This window comes from Rhinatrema bivittatum, chromosome 12, assembly GCF_901001135.1.
Source record: "Rhinatrema bivittatum chromosome 12, aRhiBiv1.1, whole genome shotgun sequence".
Taxonomy (NCBI): Eukaryota; Metazoa; Chordata; class Amphibia; order Gymnophiona; family Rhinatrematidae; genus Rhinatrema; species Rhinatrema bivittatum.
Window position 1 is genome coordinate 82,222,019 of NC_042626.1, and position 20,041 is coordinate 82,242,059.

The 20,041-nt window shown below is 47.8% G+C and overlaps 1 protein-coding gene across 2 annotated transcripts in view; it reads left to right on the plus strand.

Moving 5' to 3' along the window:
• The first annotated feature begins 187 nt into the window (after positions 1-187).
• The window catches only part of PNPO (pyridoxamine 5'-phosphate oxidase), a 38,908-nt gene continuing 19,054 nt past the window's right edge, over positions 188-20,041 (plus strand). The window contains exon 1 of one of the 2 annotated variants that reach the window (XM_029572579.1): positions 188-377. In XM_029572579.1, coding sequence (XP_029428439.1) covers positions 222-377 — 156 coding nt within the window. In that variant the 5' untranslated portion in view covers positions 188-221. Of the gene's footprint in view, positions 378-486; positions 661-20,041 lie in introns of those variants that run through there. The other variant, XM_029572580.1, reaches the window with a different exon arrangement.

A 20,041-nucleotide genomic window follows, 5' to 3' on the forward strand; every position in this document is an offset into this window, starting at 1 on the left:
AAACTTAAACGGAGGCGAAGCCTGCGGTTTGTGGATTGGTCGGAGGGCGTGATCACAGAAAATCCAGGAAGGAGTGTGCCTTCGCTTAACAATTGGTGGAGGGAACTGCCTTGAATAATTTCCGGGTTTATCTTCGTCAGCGGAAAGAAACTCTCAGCCTCCCATTTCCAGCGCGACGGAACGAGAGCTCTGGTGTGCGCGGCAGGCGTGATGACGTTATAATGCTTCGCAGTGCGCTAACGAGGGTAGCAGGCTTGGCTTGGAGGATTGGTGCTGTGGTGTCAGTTCGGTCCGTTTCTGTGTCCTGTACGGCACCGCGTGAAGCTGGAGTCATGAACTTGGAATCCATGAGGAAGAATTATCGCGGGGCCCAGGAGGTTAGTTTCAGTGCTTGGCCGGAAACTACAAGTCCCAGCATGCTGCGGGATCCTAGCGCCGAGTCTCGTGAGCACCTTGGGTTGCGCATTCTGGAGCTTGTGGTCGTGGGCGGAGGGTGAGAGGGTCTGAGAGTCCGGGCCCTGTAAGGGGTAAAGGGGCTCACTGCCGGAATGACCGAGGTTGCCAGGGAGGGCCCAGGCTGATTCAGCCCTGGCTTTACTCCACGTGCCTGGACTTTCTAGAGGGAGATCAATGAGGACATCAGAACTACAAGTTAATAAGGTAGTGACATAAAAGCAGGATTGGATCACCTGTCCTGAAAATCTGGAGCCCGCTGGTAGAACTGCCCTGCCTGCTTTAAAATCAGAACAGCCCTTGTTTGCCCCACAAGAGGCTGCAGTGAAAGAGAATAAGGATGTAAATGCAACCCAAGCAAATCATGTAGTAGAGTAAACTAAAGAGTAATAAATAAATGGATATGTATGTATTTTCTACAGCAGTAAAATAATAAATCAATAAAATCACAGGAACCTGACGGTATTCATCCCAGCCTTATTTCAGAACTATAACTAGTAATCTGTAATCTATCATTCCTGGACATACCCTTCTCTTCAAAAAACCCTTAACCACTGGAACAACTGCCTGCAGTCAATTATCCACCTTCTTTCCAGCATCAACCTGGTCCTCAACACCAACAAGATGGAGATTCTTATCATCTCTCAAGAAGACCCCAGCTCTCATCCTTCCTCACCTTTCTCTTCCCAATTATCCAACACAAACATAAATCACTCCCCAGCTGTTAGAGACCCAGGCATTATCTTGGACAACCAGCTTAACCTAAAGAAATTTGTTAACACTACCACAAAGGAATGCTTTTACAAACTGCAAGTCCTTTAAGAAACTAAAACCACTCCTTTACTTCCGTGACTTCAGAATGGTGCTGCAATCCATCATCCTGTCGAAACTTGACTATTGCAACTCCCTTCTTCTCGGTCTCCCTGCTAACACCATCAAACCGCTCCAGATGGTGCAGAATTCAGCAGCTAGGATTCTCACCAACACCAAAAAAAGGGATCACATCACCCCCACCTTTCAGTTCCTCCATTGGCTGCCCATTAAATCCAGTATTCTCTTCAAAGTCCTCACAATTATACACAAAGCTAAGCACAACCTTCCCTCTCTCAATTCAGCTATCCATCTAAGACCGCATACCTCATCTAGACCGATCAGAAGAGCCTACAAAGACACATTGTATGTCGCCCCCCCCCCCCAAGCGAAAACATCCTTATCGACAGCAGGACCCCATCAATGGAATGCGCTTCCACCCGATCTCAAACAAGAACCGTGCCCATCTGCATTAAAAAAAAACAAAAAAAAACTCAAAACATGGCTATTCAGCCAAGCCTTTACGGACACTTAACATACCCTCTCTTTCAGTCAGACCTTTGCTCTTACTATTGTTTATTCTCCACAACCTCTTCTTCCCATATCATGCATATGTTCGCTTACTGTAATCCGCATTTTAGTGGGTTCAACAGCTCTCAGTCCGGGACACTCTCCATTAAAAATCTGTGTATTCAAGCTCCTTTATGTCTAGCTATACATCAGTTTTACTCCCTATCTTACTTAAGCTATGTCATTCAATTCTGTAAGTGTATTGTAATTTTGGTAATTTTAAGGATGGCCCTTGGTTCACTTCTGACCTTTTCGGCTGGGCCCTGTCACTTGACCTTATTGCATTCAAATGCTAGTCGCTCAATGCTTCAACCTAGGAACCTCTCAGTTCTCAATTCTGATATTACTTATAAAGATTTGATAATTTATTTATTTATTTTATTTAACATTTTTTATATACCGAGGTTCTAGAGATAGAATCACTAAGCACTTCGGTTTACAGACAACAGATGAAATGACTGACTAGAGTCTTACAAAGAACAGGAGATAAGAACTGGGATATAAACAATAAATTCGTAATGAATTAAAATCCTTGAGTAATCCTTAATTATCCTTGATAATCCCCTCGCTACAGTTAATCATACCCCTTGGTCCTTGTATCGCACTGTGCAAATTTCACAGTTCATTGCTTTCTTTGTTCAGTTCTCAATTCAGCTGTTACTTGTAAAGTTTATTACCCCCTCGCCACTGTTTATTGTATCTCCTGTTCATTGTATCGCCCCCCCCCCGAGCGAATTTTGCTGTTGCATTGTAAACCGATGTGATATGTATTTTATATATGAACGTCAGTATAGAAAAGTTAAAAATAAATAAATAAATACCCAGATCAGTCCAGACCACTGCGGTTATATCCTCCTACCACCAGATGTAGGCAGAGAACAAACTTCGAGGCCTGGCTATATAACTGGTGCCATCTGCAGCTCCTCAGTATTTCTCTGTCTCCAGCAGATGGTGGTCGTGCATCCTGCAGCTCTGGACTGGGGGCTTCCCGAGGTGTGAAATTCCCATCACGCTCCATCCCTTGGGTGGAGCAGGGTGAACGGGGGGTTGGATACCCCCGGCTGTAGAGCTCTTGGATAGCCAGGGGACTGGTTCCCTCTGCTCCCCGAAGCCCTCTTCCAGCGCCTCCTAAAGGAAAAGTAAAACGTCATGGGATAGGTGGCGATGTCCTTTCGTGGATTGCAAACTGGCTAAAAGACAAGAAACAGAGAGTAGGACTAAATGGACAATTTTCTCAGTGGAAGGGAGTGGACAGTGGAGTGCCTTAGAGATCTGTATTGGGACCCTTACTTTTCAATATATTTATAAATGATCTGGAAAGAAATACGACGAGTGAGATAATCAAATTTGCAGATGACACAAAATTGTTCAGAGTAGTTAAATCACAAGCAGATTGTGATAAATTGCAGGAAGGCCTTGTGAGACTGGAAAATTGGGCATCCAAATGGCAGATGACATTTAATGTGGATAAGTGCAAGGTGATGCATATAGGGAAAAATAACCCATGCTATAATTACACAATGTTGGGTTCCATATTAGGTGCTACTACCCAAGAAAGAGATCTAGGCATCATAGTGGATAACACATTGAAATTGTCGGTTCAGTGTGCTGCGGCAGTCAAAAAAGCAAACAGAATGTTGGGAATTATTAGAAAGGGAATGGTGAATAAAACGGAAAATGTCATAATGCCTCTGTATCGCTCCATTGTGAGACCGCACCTTGAATACTGTGTACAATTCTGGTCACCGCATCTCAAAAAAGATATAATTGCGATCGAGAAGGTACAGAGAAGGGCTACCAAAATAAGGGGAATGGAACAGCTCCCCTATGAGGAAAGATTAAAAAGGTTAGGACTTTTCAGCTTGGAGAAGAGACGGCTGAGGGGGGATATGATAGAGGTGTTTAAAATTATGAGAGGTCTAGAACGGGTAGATGTGAATCGGTTATTTACTCTTTTGGATAGTAGAAAGACTAGGGGGCACTCCATGAAGTTTAGCATGGGGCACATTTAAAACTAATTGGAGAAAGTTCTTTTTTATTCAACGCACAACTAAACTCTGGAATTTGTTGCCAGAGGATGTGGTTAGTGCAGTTAGTATAGCTGTGTTTAAAAAAGGATTGGATAAGTTCTATGAGAAGTCCATTACCTGCTATTAAGTTCACTTAGAGAATAGCCACTGCCATTAGCAATGGTAACGTGGAATAGACTTAGTTTTTGGATATTTGCCAGGTTCTTATGGCCTGGATTGGCCACTGTTGGAAACAGGATGCTGGGCTTGATGGACCCTTGGTCTGACCCAGTATGGCATTTTCTTATGTTTCTTATGTTCTTAAAGTACCCCTGTGGGGATTCTTTTTGTTCTTACTTTGAGTTTGAAAAAAAAAATAAAATTCCTAGTGTGTAGCAGATGGATTCAGGACCAATGGGTATAGTGTGCTCCTGATGGCAGTTGGGAGACGGATAAGATTTCAATCTGACGTCAGCCCTAGTATATATACTCCTGCAGGATGCCATGCTCTTCAGTATTTTCAGTCTCCATAGCAGTTTGGGACTCTCTACACACTTGCTCAGCATTAGAGTATTCTAACCAAAAACGAAGAGAAAACTTACCTCTACAGACGAGCCCCGCTCTCCTGCGGTGATCCCTACGGGTCCCTCCCCCAGTCGAGATTCCTGAGGTGATTTCCGCGATCCCTCAGAGGTAGGCCTCGATCCGGCAGCCGGTTCCTGGCATAACCTTAGCCCCCAGTATCGGGTGTGGCTGAGAAGCAGCGGGTGCAAATTCGAGCGAGGCAGTGAAGGTATTTTTCCCTCTCCCCCTGCAGCCGGAGAACGCCCGGAACGAGACCAGGAAGTACTGAGACAAGGTAAGGTAGAAAACTTCTTAAAAGTATCCGGTCTCCGAGGCTCGAATAGCCGCACAGATCGCCAGCTGGCGTCAGTGCTACCGGGTCGATCAGCCCTATTAGGACTAGATCCCGGTTCGATACGAGGGACCTCCCACGTGGAGACCCTCCGAGGTGGTCGCCATATTGCCTGCGTGGTCGCCATCGCCATTTACATTGGATCACCGCATTATCGGCCGATTCGTTCTGCGCACACAGAGGCGAGCCGTGCGTACAAAATCACTTGTGCGCACACCGGTGCGCCCATAAGCAGCGCCGGGCGCACAGCCACGCGCTCAACTGTGCCGGGCATATAAGTAAGCCTCGTGTGCACAGTGGCGCATGCATCTTTTGTGCGTGCATCTGACCTACACACCCAACTTCGGCACCCGGAGCGCATATCTCAGCCTCCCAGCGTACGCTTGAACACACAAACAGGAATTTCTTGCGGTGTACACAAACCACGGCACCACCGGACAAGAAGCTTAAGGCCCAGGGCCTCTACCCAGCATGCCACATTAGAGTTGCGCAGCACGAAGAGGCCACGACCTTGTGTATACAGTGTGAGGAGGCCCTGGGTGATCTAGCCCCAAGGTCCTCCCCAGCCAGTACTGGGATCCGGATCCACCGACAGTACACCAGACCTTGCTACCCCCAGCGGGAGCCTCCTTCAAACTGGCTTCCCCGCGGATGCAGCGTCTCTCAATTTAGACCCAGCATTTTTCTCCTGGGTAGAATTCTTCAAACGCCTACATACCTTCGTCCACATGCAACTGGCGCCTCCGATGCCACAGCCTCCCCCAAAGGACCCTAACATCCCGGGACCCTCTAAACCCAGAGAAGTGCCTCGCCCACCCGAAAGCCCCAGCATTGGGGACTCAGACACATTGGATGAGGATCAAGACTCCCTGGAGGGAAGGAGAAATCCCTCCAGGAACGGAACCCTACCGAACCATGAAGCGGTTCTTTGCCAAGGACGAGCTTTCAGACCTCATGGTGGACAGCTTGAAAGAGCTCGCTATCCCAGGCACAAGTGCTGCAGGGGAACTGAAGACTAACTTCCTCCTCGAGGGACTCCGTCAGGCCTCGCGCCATTTCCCTTTGCTGCAACCTGTCCAACAGCTGATTGACCTGGAATGGGACTCTCTGGAGGCCATGTTCAAAGGGGGCGGACCCTGGCAGCCATGTACCCCCTGGATCCCGCGGCCAAAGATCTCCTGGCATTCCCCAAAGTGGATGCCATAGTCTGCGTGGTCATTAAGTGCACTACCATCCTAGTTGAGGGAGGAGCAGCACTCAAGGATGCACAGGAAAGACGTCTGGAATCCATTCTCAAACAGTCATTCAACATTTCAGCTGCCTGCTTTTCTAAGACTAGGAATGCCACCACGCCCATCAAAGCACTAGAACCAGCAGTATCATTCCTCATGGATGCGACCTCCGACCTGGTACGCACCGTAGCCAGAGGCGTTTCGTCCGACGTGGCAGCCAGAAGACAACTCTGGCTCCGAAGCTGGTCGGCCTACAACAAAATTCCAGAGCTTAACTGTGCGTGGAGTAAAATAGAATTTTCTCCAATTAGTCTTAAATGTGCTGCTTGCTAACTTCATGGAGTGCCCCCTAGTCCTTCTATTATCCGAAAGTGTAAATAACAGTTTCCTATTGTGTAGCAGATGGACTCAGGACCAATGGGTATAGTGCACTCCTGAAAGCAGATGGGAGACGGAGTCAGATTTCAACACGGACATCAGCCTACATATACCTGTGCTGGAAGCTTAGCTCTCCAGTATTTCTCAGTCTCCTAATCAGATAGGGACACATCCACACACTAGAATAGTGTTAGCAATTCTAAAACAAAGAAGAGAGAAAATTTTACCTCAAGAAGACGAGCCCCGCTCTCCTGCGGTGATACCTAAAGGGTCCTTCCCCCAGTCGAGAATTCCTGAGGTGATTTCCGAGATCCCTCAGAGGTAAGCCTCAGTCCGGTAGCCAGCTCCCGGCATGGACTTAGCCCCTAGGGTGGCTTAGAAGCAGCGGGTGTTGAATTGAGCGTGGCGGTGAAGGTAATTCCCTCTCCGCCTGGCACGAGACCAGGAAACGCCAAGACCAGGTAAGGTAGAAAACCTTTTCTAGGTCTCCGAGGCTCGAATTGCACAGATTGGTCCTTCCGCCGTCTGTAAAATCGGGTTGAGCAGCCCTGTCCAGGCTAGACCCTGATCCAGTGCAAGGGTCCACGCACGTGGAGACCCTCCGGGGGGGGGGGGGGGTCGCCATCTTGCCCGCATGGTCACCAGCGCCATTTCCCTCCCTTGATCGCTGCATTGTCTGCAAAACTGAACCTTGCACACAACCGACTTGTGCGCACAGCGGCTCGCGCATAAATAGGTCCGTGTGCACATCTCATGGTAGCCTGCATGCACATCGCCGGCGCAACAGGAACGCACAACTAAGCCTCCTGGCGTGCGCACCTACGTGCACAGACAAGTTTTAGCCACTCCACGCACACAAATCATGGCACCGCTGGCCAAGAAAGCCAAACGACAAGCCCTCTGCCCAGCCTCCACCTGAGAGCTGTGCAACCTGAAGTGGCCTCCGCCACTTCAGGTTGCACAACCAGTAGAGGGATCCGGATCCACCAATGATAGTACCCCGGTCCTCTGTATCTCCGACTCGGCACCTACTCAGGGGGGCACCTCAGGGGCCTCCACTGGATTCAATAGGGACCCAGGGACCTTTTCCTGAGTGGAATTCTTCAAAGACCCAGTCTCCACCAGAAGCACAAGACCTTCCAAGCGCCTCTCGCACCTACCCAGACACGCCCCATCCAAGCAAAAGCCTCCTCTTAGGGAACACAGACACCTCAGGGGAAGAGTCTGACTCCCTGGAGGTAGGGGAATTCCCTCCAGGGATGGAACCATATCGAACCATGATGCGATTCTTCTCCAAAGACGAGTTACCAGCTCTCGTGTCTCTGACCCTGAAGACGCTGGCCATTCCAGGTGCGAGTACCACAGCGGAGCCAAAGACAAACCCAGTTTTGATCTGTCTCAGTCAGGCCTCATGCTATTTCCCAATGCTGCAGGCCGTACAACAACTGATTGACCTGGAATGGAATGCCCCAGAGGCCAGCTTCAAAGGAGGATGGCCCTAGAAGCCCTATACCCCCTGGAACCCATGGCCAAAGAACTCCTACGGTTCCCAAAAGTGGATGCCATGGTCTATCTCAAAACGCACTACCATCCTAGTCGAAGGAGGAGCTGCACTCAAAGATGCCCAGGACAGATGTCAGGAAACCACCCTTAAACAGTCACTTGATGTCGCAGCAATGACCCTGCAGATCGCTTCCTGCTGCGCCGTTGTGACACGTGCCTGCTTGCTTCTCTCCAGGGACCCAACCACTTCCGCTGAAACAGAACTGGCGATATCTTTCCTCACGGATGCGACCTCTGACCTGGTGCGCACCTCAGCCAGGGGCGTCTCCCTCATAGTGGCAGCCAGAAGGTAACTATGGCTCCGAAATTGGTCAGCCGACGCGACCTCCAAGACGAACCTCACGAGAATGCCTTTTAAAGTATCCCTCCTGTTCGGAAGTGAACTGGAGAAGTTAGCCAACAAATGGGGCGAATCCCCAGTACCTCAGTTATTGGAGGACAGGAACAAAAGAACCCAGCGCTCCTCTCACCAAAGAACCAAGGGCAGAGGAGTCCAGTGTTTTAGACTGTACAAAAACACATACCAAGCACCTCGCCCCGCAGGCAGGGCCCAGTCCTTTTGAAACAGACACTACAAGAGAGGAGCTGGCTCAGGTACAGGCCCCGGCTGCACCCCACAATGAGAATCAACAGACCCATCCACAGGAAAAAGTCATAGGGGACAGACTTCCCTCTTCTACCAAAGATGGGTCGAGATAACGTCGGACAAGTGGGTCCTAACCATCATTCGAGAGGGATACTGTCTGGACTTCCACAGCATCTCTCCACACAAATTTGTGAGATCACCGTGCCACTCCCTCTCCAAGAGGACGGCAGTGGAAACCACACTGACAAAACTACTCAGCCTATAGGCGATAACCTCTGTGCCCACGCCCCAACAAAATACTGGTCACTATTCCATCTATTTTATCGTCCCCAAGAAGGAGGGAACGTTCAGGCCCATCCTGGACCTCAAGACCATCAATCGCTACCTGAGGGTACTGTACTTCCGCATGGAAACCCTACGCTCAGTCATAAGGGCAGTACAACTGGGAGAATTCCTGACTTCACTGGATCTATCCGAAGCCTATCTCCAGTTCAACTACTTCTGCCTGCCAGGTCCACCACGGCCATCAGCGCTTCCTATGCTTCGCGATAGTGGACCATCACTACCAGTTCCGAGCGCTACCCTTCGGGCTAGCTACTGCCCCTTGAACCTTCACCAAAATCATGGTGGTAATGGCAGCAACACTGAGGAAAGAAGTAATCCTCGTACATCCTTACCTGTTCGATTGGCTGATCAGGGCAAAATCTCCAAAGGAAAGTCACCATGTGACCACCAGAGTTAAGAATCTACTGCAGAATCTCGGGTGGGTCGTCAACACAGCCAAGAGCTGCCAACAGCCCTCCCAGTTGCTAGAGTACCTGGGAGTCCGGTTTGACACCAAGCAAGACAGTTGTCCTCCCCCCTCCAAGGAGAAGGAAACTGGGTCAACTGTGAAAACTGATGAACTATGCTTGCCCCAAAGTATGAGACTACTCCAAGTCCTCGGTCTCATGACATCAACCCTGGAAGTCGTTCTATGGGCAAGGGCCCACATGCATCCACTACAATGTTCCCTATTGTCACGATGGGATCCGACGTCCCAGAAATACTCCATGCACCTCCAGCTACCAGCAGAGGTTCGAAAGCAGCTCCAGTGGTGGCTACAGGAGGACTACCTGAGCAAAGGAATGTGCGTCTGTCGGTCTCAGATGGCTTTGACCTCTGTGCCTCACCTTTCATCCTTCTTTCTCCTCGAGCCTTGGGAGGATTGCTGCTGCCGCGTCTTCAAGCCGCTCTCTCCGGTGTCCCTGTAACGGCGACGGTGTTCGTCATGTTTCTCCTGAGGGCCTCCTAGGGTGCGCGCGCATACGCCACCCACATCTTTATCCACGTCATGGCGGGAACCTCGGGGGCATCCCCCTCGAGTGACATCACGCCATCCGGGTATTTAGCCTGCCCTTCATTTGCTAACAAACTGAGTTAGCAAGGATCGTGAATGGATTGCCTCTGGTCTAAGCTGCTCTGCCGCTGGAAGCTCTCCCTGCCCTTCGGGGCCATTCATCTCTAACCTGGGTACCCGCTCCTTGGGGGCCCTTATGCTTTCTTTCAGGTACCTATCTGGGATACAGGGTACTTGCTCCTCGAGGGCCTGCTCTCCCTGCCTTGGTGCCTACAGTTCAACTACTTCTGCCTGCCAGGATCTCCATCAATACAGCTATTTACTTCAGTGAGTAACCTATACCTTGCGCTGCCTACCATCTATTCACGTGTGGGACAGGTCTCCTCTGCCGAGGACCCCTGGACTACTTCTGGGTTATCTCGCTGCTGCCACCTCCTGGGCAGTATTACCAAAGTGTATAATAAATACAAATCTTCTGTGTCTGTGTGTATAGAGTCTAGCCTAGTACTGCTGTTCCTTGCGGGGCTCCTCCCCGTGGGAGTGGCCATCGCCGCAGTACCCCAGAATCCACTCAAACACCTCAAAACCATAACAAGGAATAAGGCTATCCTCGCCGAACTGGATCTTGCTCACCAGGGATGTGAGAATGGGGAGGCCACTGTCAGAAACTGACTGCACAGGGACAATGGGGACAAGGAAGAGTCGGGATGGAACATAAACAGACTGGAAGCCTGAGCAGTCAGACTAGCCTGCCTACGATTTGGCCAGAGAATCGTAGGCAGGCTAGATTCGGGGAGAATCTGTCAGTCATGTCTGACAGCGCCACAACAGTTGCATACATCAACCGCCAGGGAGGAACCAGAAGCCAACTGGTGTCCCTGGAAATAGACCCCCTCATGGCGAGGGCAGAAGCAAACCTGCAAGGTATCTCAGCCGCCCACATTGCAGGAAAAGACAATATCTCTGCAGACTATCTCAGCAGAGAGAGACTAGACCCAGGGGAATGGATGCTGTCGACCACAGCCTTCCAGTTGATAATAAACCGCTGGGGGACCCCAGCCATGGATCTACTGGCAACCGGATCCAACGCTCAGGTTCCCAAGTTCTTCACCACAGACGAGAGCCGCAATCCTGGTGAATCGACACCCTCGTCCAGACCTGGCCACAGGAAGACCTGCTGTACACCTTTCCCCCATGGCCACTACTGGGCGGGATCATCCGCAAGATAGAACACCACAAGGGATTAGTACTTCTAGTGGCCCCAGACTGGCCAAAAAGGCCATGGTACGCAGACATGCGAAGACTTCTTGCGGGGAACCCTCTGTGCCTACTTCCACATAGTGACCTTCTCCGGCAAGGACCGATCCTCCACGAAGACCCAACTCTATTCTCTCTTACGGTCTGGCCATTGAGTGGACTCTTCTGAAGAAGAGCCGATACTCTAAGGCAGTGATTGACACCTTGCTCCGAGCACGCAAGTTCTCCACGTCTCTAGCTTACATAAGAATATTGAGAGTATTCAAAGCCTGGTGTGAGGACCACGAGATCCTTCCGCAGACAGTCAAAATCCCCATGATCCTGGGATTTCTGCAGGACAGCTTAAAAAAGGTGATGTCTGTCAACTCTCAAGGTTCAGGTGGCCACGCTGGCCTGTTTTAGAGCCAAAGTTGACGGCTTCAGTCTATCAACCCATCCAGATGTTTCCTGCTTCCTGAGAGGGGTCAAACAAATCCGACCACCATTAAAGTGGCCAGTGCTCCTATGGAATCTCAATCTAGTTCTAGACTTCCTAGCGGGAACTTCCTTCAGACCTACACGTGGTCTGTCACTATGGCTTCTGACCTTGAAGACTGCATTCCTAGTGGCAATATGTTCAGCCCGTCGCATCTCCGAACTTCAAGCGCTATCCTGCCGGGAACCGTTCCTCAGGTTTACACCGGGATCCATACAGCTACACACTGTACCCTCCTTTCTCCTGAAGGTGGTTTCTCAATTTCATTTAAACCAAATCATCGTGCTGCCATCTCCAGACGAACATAAGGACTCAGAAGATTCATGCCTTCTTTGCCATCTAAACGTCGGCAGACTCCTAGTCCAATACCTGGAAAGGTCTGAATCTGTACGAAAGACAGACCACATATTCGTTCTTCACAGGGGGAAGCGGCCTCGCGGGCAACCATAGCCCACTGGATCAAAAGAAGTAATCAAGGCGGCTTACGTAGAGGCAGGGAAACATCTACAAGTCAAGGCCCATTCTACAAGGGCCCAGGCAGTGTCCTGGGCGGAAACCAAGATGCTGTCGCCTGCTGAGATCTGTCGGGCGGCGACGTGGTCCTCCATACATACCTTTTCCAGGTTCTACTGCCTGGATGTGCAGGCCTGGGAGGACACAACCTTTGCAAGGGCAGTACTAAGTGGACCACAGGCAGCCTCCCACCTGGTTCGGGAGTAGCTTTTGTACATCCCTTTGGTCCTGAGTTCATCTGCTACATGATAGGAAATGGAGAAATTACTTTTACCTGATAATTTCATTCTCCTTAGTGTAGACAGATGGACTCAGCATCCCACCCATGGCTGCCCTGGAATCCATAAAACTCGGGTGGCAAACCCCGAGAACAAGACAATTATTACCCCTAGTTGAAGACACCCATACTTGCCGGGTGTCTGCGTTATTCGGTTGAGTGCACTGGCGGTCTCCAGTTTGGAAATCAGTTGATCAGTCCTAGTTAACCAAGTTAGCCAGGTTAATCAAGTTATAGCACATATATATCCACAACTGCTTTTCGAGGAGAATACTGAAGAGCTAAGCTTCCTGCATGGGTATATGTAGGCTGACGTCAGCAATGAAATCTGACTCCGTCTCCCATCTGCTATAAGGAGTGTACTATACCCATTGGTCCTGAGTCCATCTGTCTACACTAAGGAAAACGAAATTATCAAGTAAGTAATTTCTCCAATTCACATCTACTCGTTCAAGACCTCTCATTATTTTAAAGACGTCTATCATATCTCCTCTCAGCCGTCTCTTCTCCAAGCTGAACAGCTCTAACCTCTTCAGTGTTTCCTCATAGGGGAGCAGTTCCATCCCTTTTATCATTTTGGTCTCTCTTCTCTGTCCCTTCTTCAGTGCAACTATCTTTTTTGAGATGCGGCGACCAGAATTGTACACAGTATTCAATGTGCAGTCTCACCATGGAGCGATACAGAGGCATTATGACATTTTCTGTTTTGTTAACCATTCCCTTCTTAATACCTAACATTGTTTGCTTTTTTTGACTGCTGCAGCACACTGAGCCGATGATTTCAAAGTATTATCTACTATGATGCCTAGATCTTTTTCTTCGGTGGTAGTTCCTAATATGGAACCTAACATTGTGTAACTACAGCAAAGATTATTTTTCCCTATATGCAACACCTTGCACTTGTCCACATTAAATTTCATCTGCCATTTCGATGCCCAATCTTCCAGTCTTGCAAGGTCCTCCTGCAATGTATCACAATCTGCTTGTGATTTAACTACTCTGAATAATTTTGTATCATCTGCAAATTTGATAACCTCATTTGTCATATCCCTTTCCAGATCATTTATAAGTATATTGAAAAGCACTGGTCCAAGTACAGATCCCTGAGGCACTCCACTGTTAATCCTTTTCCACTGAGAAAATTGACCATTTAATTCTACTGTTTTTTTCCTATCTTTTAACCAGTTTGTAATCCACAAAAGGACATCACTTCCTATCCCATGACTTTTTAGTTTTCTTAGAAGCCTCTCATGAGGGACTTTGTCAAACGCCTTCTGAAAATCCAAATACACTGCATCTACCAGTTCACCTTTATCCACATGTTTATTAACCCCTTCAAAAAAAATAAAGCAGATTTGTGAGGCAAGACTTCCCTTGGGTAAATCCATGTTGACTGTGTCCCATTAAACCATGTCTTTCTATATGCTCTGTGATTTTGATCTTTACGTTAGTTTCCATTATTTTTCCCAGTACTTAAGTCAGGCTCCCTGGTCTATGGTTTCCCGGATCACCCCTGGAGCCCTTTTTAAATATTGGTGTTACATGGGCCACCCTCTAGTCTTCAGGTACAATGGATGATTTTAATTATAGGTTACAAATTTTAACTAATAGATCTGAAATTTCATTTTTTAGTTCCTTCACAACCCTAGGATGCATACCATCCAGTGCAGGTGATTTGCTACTCTTTAGTTTGTCAATCTGTCTAATACATCTTCCAGGTTCACAGTGATTTGGTTCAGTTCATATGACTCATCACCCTTGAAAACTATCTCCGGAACCAGCATCTCCCTAACATCCTCATTAGTAAACACAGAAGCAAAGAATTAATTTAGTCTTTCTGCAATGGCCTTTGGTAATTTAATATGGACAAGTGCAAAGTAATGCACATAGAGAGAAATAATCCCAACTACAGGTATACAATGTTTGATTCGGTATTAGGAGTCACCACCTAGGAAAGAGATAAGAATGTGGTCAAGGCTATTAACATACATGATTTAAAAAAAGATTTGGACAAGTTTCTGGAAGACAAGTTCATTGGCAGTTATTAGCCAAGCAGACATGGGGTTCGTCACCTCTTCTGGGAGTAACAGGGAAGGGATCTCCTCATTAAGATCTGAAGGGTACTTCCAAATGACCCGGACTGGCCACTGTTGGAGACAGGACATTGGGCTCACTCAAGTTGACATTTCTTATGTTCTTAGGAATGTTAAGAGATTTCCCTAAGGCCATAAAGTGAGTAAATGGTTACATCTCTCTAGGAACTGAAATTATTTAGGAAAAAAATTAAGAGCCTCTTATTTTAAGAAGCTTTTTTCATCTACTTTAGTTTATGTTCTTATTGTGTATGACTTTATTGTATTGATAATGTCCCGTTCAATTATGTCTCTTGTTTTATATTTTAATTAAACAGTTATCTACTTAGCATGACTTAGTTATTATAGTGTGAAATATAAGAATTTTAAATAATTATACTTCTTGTTAAAGATAACATGACAGTGTGGTCAATCCTGGAAATTAACAATAAGCATCCTGGTGGAGTGCTAGATTTTTAAATAGGGGTTTATTTAAATGTATTTCACTACTGTTCAGCACCATTGGCAGGACAGCTCTTGTGATAGACTGATGACCAGATCAAACTTAAACCTAGTTGCACTTTTCAAATAGTTGAGTTGAAACATGTTTTAAAAATCCGGTTAGTTAACCAAGTGGTGATGAAGTGGTTCAGAAGCTATAGACTGTTTGTGTCTGTTCAGTGCTTGCCAGGTGGAGCAAGTTTGATTGGTTTTTACCTTCACTAGAAGTGCAGCTGAGACAATGCCACTACTGCAGGTACACAGTAGAGAGGCTACTTCAGGAAATCTTTCACATGTTTGCTGGTGCTTGCTGCTGATATGCCAGAGCTGTGCTGTCAGCACAGCATGGAAGAGTGCACAGTGGTTTGCCTTATTGGGTAACACTAGGCAGCTGAAATGGCCCACTGTACAGATAATAACAATCATCTGTACATATGGCTGTGATAATTCATCAATAGTTCTATTAAAACATATTCAAATTCACAAGAAACTGTGTGGGGAGGTTTTATGCACAAAAGGGAGCAATTGTCTTTTTTCCTAGGACATACATGAGTGACATCATCAGATGGAACCTGGCACGGAAAACTTCTGTCAAAATTTCTTGAACTTTGACTGGTACACTGAGCATGCCTCAATCCACATTTTTTTTTTTTTTTTCCAGCGGAGCTGTCATCTCACAATCTTGGAGCTCATGCTCTTTTTTTTCTTCTAGAAAATGTTTCCACATTTTGTTTATTGTTGTCCTGTTCCTGCGCGGAGTCCCTCTCTGTTCCCCCTACCTTAGTCAGTTCCTTCATTGTGCGGTTGGTTCCCTGTAGTGATGTCCTTCGGGGGCCCGCAGGTCATCAACTGTTTACCGGCCTTGTTTTTTCGTTAAGGCATCGTCTGCTTTTCATCAGTACTCCCAGTGCCCTCAGATTATGTCCATCACAAATCCCCATGATATGTGCATCATCTTCCTAGGGGCATCCCACGACGTTTGGGGAGTGATTAGATGAACCCTAAGGGCTGGCATGCCCACCTTGAAAAAAATGGAGGAGCTTTTCGGCTCTAGGAGGTCCAAGCCTCCAACATAGGCATCGGTGTCTCTGACAACGAAGGATAGGCCGATGTTCCCTTGCCACCGTTAATGCTGGAGGAGAAGGGGGGCTGTGGATTTCCCTCCTTGGTCTCTTCCAGGTTGAGGACATCTGGATCTTTGCCTTCCACCTCTGTGCTGGGGAAAGAACTGGCTGAGTGGGAATTCACGAAAGCATCGACACCAGTCACTGTTGACGCACAGAGCCAGGCTCAAGCTGGCACCGGCTCTAGCCGTGGTGCTCCCAAAGCGTCCCCGAGGCGAGGAGGTTACACCCTCAATTGATGCTGGGGCTCCAAGGCGGTCCCCATCGATTCCAGTGTCGGGTGCCAACCTCCCTTGAGGCTCTTGAGGAGGATCGATTCAACCCTTCTCCTTCTCAGCTGGTCCTGGCATCAGCAACCTTTGAGGAGGAGTAGGGTGCAGCTGGCAGTGGATCGGGCCCTGTAGGGCATCAAGCTGGTGCCTCCGCTGGTGCCGATGGCCATGGGATCCCTGCTGGAGCCACTGGTGGAGCGTCTTTGTCCTCCTCGGCGGCGTCCTGACTCAGCTGGCTCCGGTTCCATGGGGACCATTGATGCCTTGTGGGGCACCGTTGCTCTCTCCGCCCGATGCTGCCCTCTTGCATGGATCCTCAGATGATGAAAGCCCTTCGAGACCTGCAGTGCCGTTACACCCTCCCACTCCTCGGCCGGCCCTACCGGATCCACCTACGGGGCCATCTGTGCCCGCAGCGCCTAGGCCTAGGGGCACACCAAGGCCTTCGTCCCCGGCTGATTTCAGTGAGGATACACCTAAGGAGATGACACCTCTGATTCCTCCTTGGAGGATTCAGAGGGCCCTCCCTTGGACCCGTCTGCACCAGAGGAAAGACTGAGGTCTACTTAACTCTTGTAGGGTTTGTGCAGGCAATGGCGGAAGCCATTCTGTTCCAGCTGATGACAGAGGAAGATGCCAGTCACAAAATGCTGGAGATCCTCCAGCCTTGTGGATGCTCTGAAGGTGGTTTTGGGTGTCCCAGTCCATGAAATCTTCAAGGAGCTGCTCCGAGGATTTGGGAACACCCCCTCATGGTGCCGCCTGTGAATAGGAAGGCAGATGGGGTGTACCTGATGCAGCATGCCACTGGCTTCGAGAAACATCAACTCCCAAACCAGTTGGTGGTGGTAGAGTCCATGCTTAAGAAGGCCAAGCGCTCCTAGACTCATGCTTTGGCTGCTCCTGGGAGGGAACAAAGGGCACTGGGCAGAAAGGTCTTTCAGGGCACCATGCTGATAGCCTGAATTGCCTCCTACCAGCTCTATATGACTCACTACTCCCATAACCTCTGGAAGCAGGTTCAGAAAGTGGCAGACTGACTGCTGCAACAGCAGCAAGAGGTTGTGCGACCACCAGCAAACAGGGCCTTGCTTGTGGGAAGCATAAGAGGTGCGTTCCACCTACGATGCGTTTGAAATGGCGGCAAGAGTTGCGGCTGCCAGGATTGGTGCCTACAGGATGGCTTGGCTCCAGGTCTCAGACTTCTGGCGGGAGTTGCAGGAGAGGCTCGCTGACTTGCCATGTACTGGTGATAATCTCTTTGGCAATAAGGTGAGGGATGTGGTGGCTCAGTTGCAAGACCACCATGAGACCCTCCGACACTTTTTTTTTTTTTTTTTTTGCCAGTACTTCGAACCGCCATCCTCAGTCAGGAGGTTGGCATGGCCCAAGGCGCTCCTTTCTATCATCAGCGGAAGTATTACCTGCCTTCCTCTCTCCCATCTGCGGAGAGTGAGCTCTCTGGGCCGCTCCAGGCAGCAGGGGGCTCCCAAGCCTCAACCAGTACCCCAGCCAGGGTTTTGACTGGATGAGAGGGAGCAAAAGCTGGGGGATCCCCTGGTCAGAGGTCAGCTGCAATTCTTAGTGGATCAATGACCTGGTGTCATGTCAGACCAGTGGGTTCTGACCATCTTTAGAACACTTTCCACTATTTTTCCTGGCACATGTTTATTAACTCCTTCAAAAAAGTAAAGCAGATTTGTGCGGCAAGACTTGCCCTGGGTAAAGCCATGCTGACTTTGTTCCATTAAACCATGTCTTTCTATATGTTCTGTGATTTTGATGTTTAGAACACTTTCCACTATTTTTCCTGGTACTGAAGTCAGGCTAACTGGTCTGTAGTTTCCCGAATTGCCCCTGGAGGCCTTTTTAAATATTGGGGTTACATAAGCCACCCTCTAATCTTCAGGTACAGTGGATGATTTTAATAGGTTACAAATTTTTACTAAAAGAACTGAAATTCCAAGACTAGAAGATTGGGCATCCAAATGGCAGATGAAATTTAATGTGGACAAGTGCAAGGTGTTGCATATAGGAAAAAATAACCCTTGCTGTAGTTACACGATGTTAGGTTCCATATTAGGAACTACCACCCAGGAAAAAGATCTAGGCATCATAGTGGATAATACTTTAGAATCGTCGGCTCAGTGTGCTGCAGCAGTCAAAAAAGCAAATAGAATGTTAGGAATTATTAGGAAGGGAATGGTTAATAAAACAGAAAATGTCATAATGCCTCTATATCGCTTCATTGTGAGACGACACCTTGAATACTGTGTACAATTCTGGTCGCCACATCTCAAAAAAGATATAATTGCAATGGAGAAGGTACAGAGAAGGGCAACCAAAATGATAAAGGGGATGGAACAGCTCCCCTATGAGGAAAGGCTGAAGAGGTTAGGACTGTTCAGCTTGGAGAAGAGACGGCTGAGGGGGGATATGATGGAAAGGTGGAAAGAAGGCAAAACGATTACCGGCATGGTTAAAAGGGGAGGTGAAAGAAGCTATTTTAGCCAAAAGATCTTCATTCAAAAATTGGAAGAAGGATCCATCAGAAGAAAATAGGATAATGCATAAGCGTTGGCAAGTTAAATGTAAGACATTGATAAGACAGGCTAAGAGAGAATTTGAAAAGAAGTTGGCTGTAGCGACAAAAACTCACAGTAAAAACATTTTTAAATATATCCGAAGCAGAAAGCCTGTGAGGGAGTCAGTTGGACCGTTAGATGATCGAGGGGTTAAAGGGGCACTTAGAGAAGATAAGGCCATTGCGGAAAGATTAAATGATTTCTTTGCTTCATGTGTTTACTGAAGAGGATGTTGGGGAGGTACCCGTAATGGAGAAGGTTTTCATGGGTAATGATTAGATGGACTGAATCAAATCACGGTGAACCTAGAAGATGTGGTAGGCCTGATTGACAAACTGAAGAGTAGTAAATCACCCGGACCGGATGGTATACACCCCAGAGTTCTGAAGGAACTAAAAAATGAAATTTCAGACCTATTAGTAAAAATTTGTAACTTATCATTAAAATCATCCATTGTACCTGAAGACTGGAGGACAGCAAATGTAACCCCAATATTTAAAAAGGGCTCCAGGGGCGATCCGGGAAACTACAGACCGGTTAGCCTGACTTCAGTACCAGGAAAAATAGTGGAAAGTGTTCTAAACATCAAAATCACAGAACATATAGAAAGACATGGTTTAATGGAACAAAGTCAGCATGGCTCTACCCAGGGCAAGTCTTGCCTCACAAATCTGCTTCACTTTTTTGAAGGAGTTAATAAACATGTGGATAAAGGTGAGCCGGTAGATATAGTATACTTGGATTTTCAGAAGGCGTTTGACAAAGTTCCTCATGAGAGGCTTCTAGGAAAAGTAAAAAGTCATGGGATAGGTGGCGATGTCCTTTCATGGATTGCAAACTGGCTAAAAGACAGGAAACAGAGAGTAGGATTAAATGGACAATTTTCTCACTGGAAGGGAGTGGACAGTGGAGTGCCTCAGGGATCTCTATTGGGACCCTTACTTTTCAATATATTTATAAATGATCTGGAAAGAAATATGACGAGTGAGATAATCAAATTTGCAGATGACATAAAATTATTCAGAGTAGTTAAATCACAAGCAGATTGTGATAAATTGCAGGAAGACCTTGTGAGACTGGAAAATTGGGCATCCAAATGGCAGATGAAA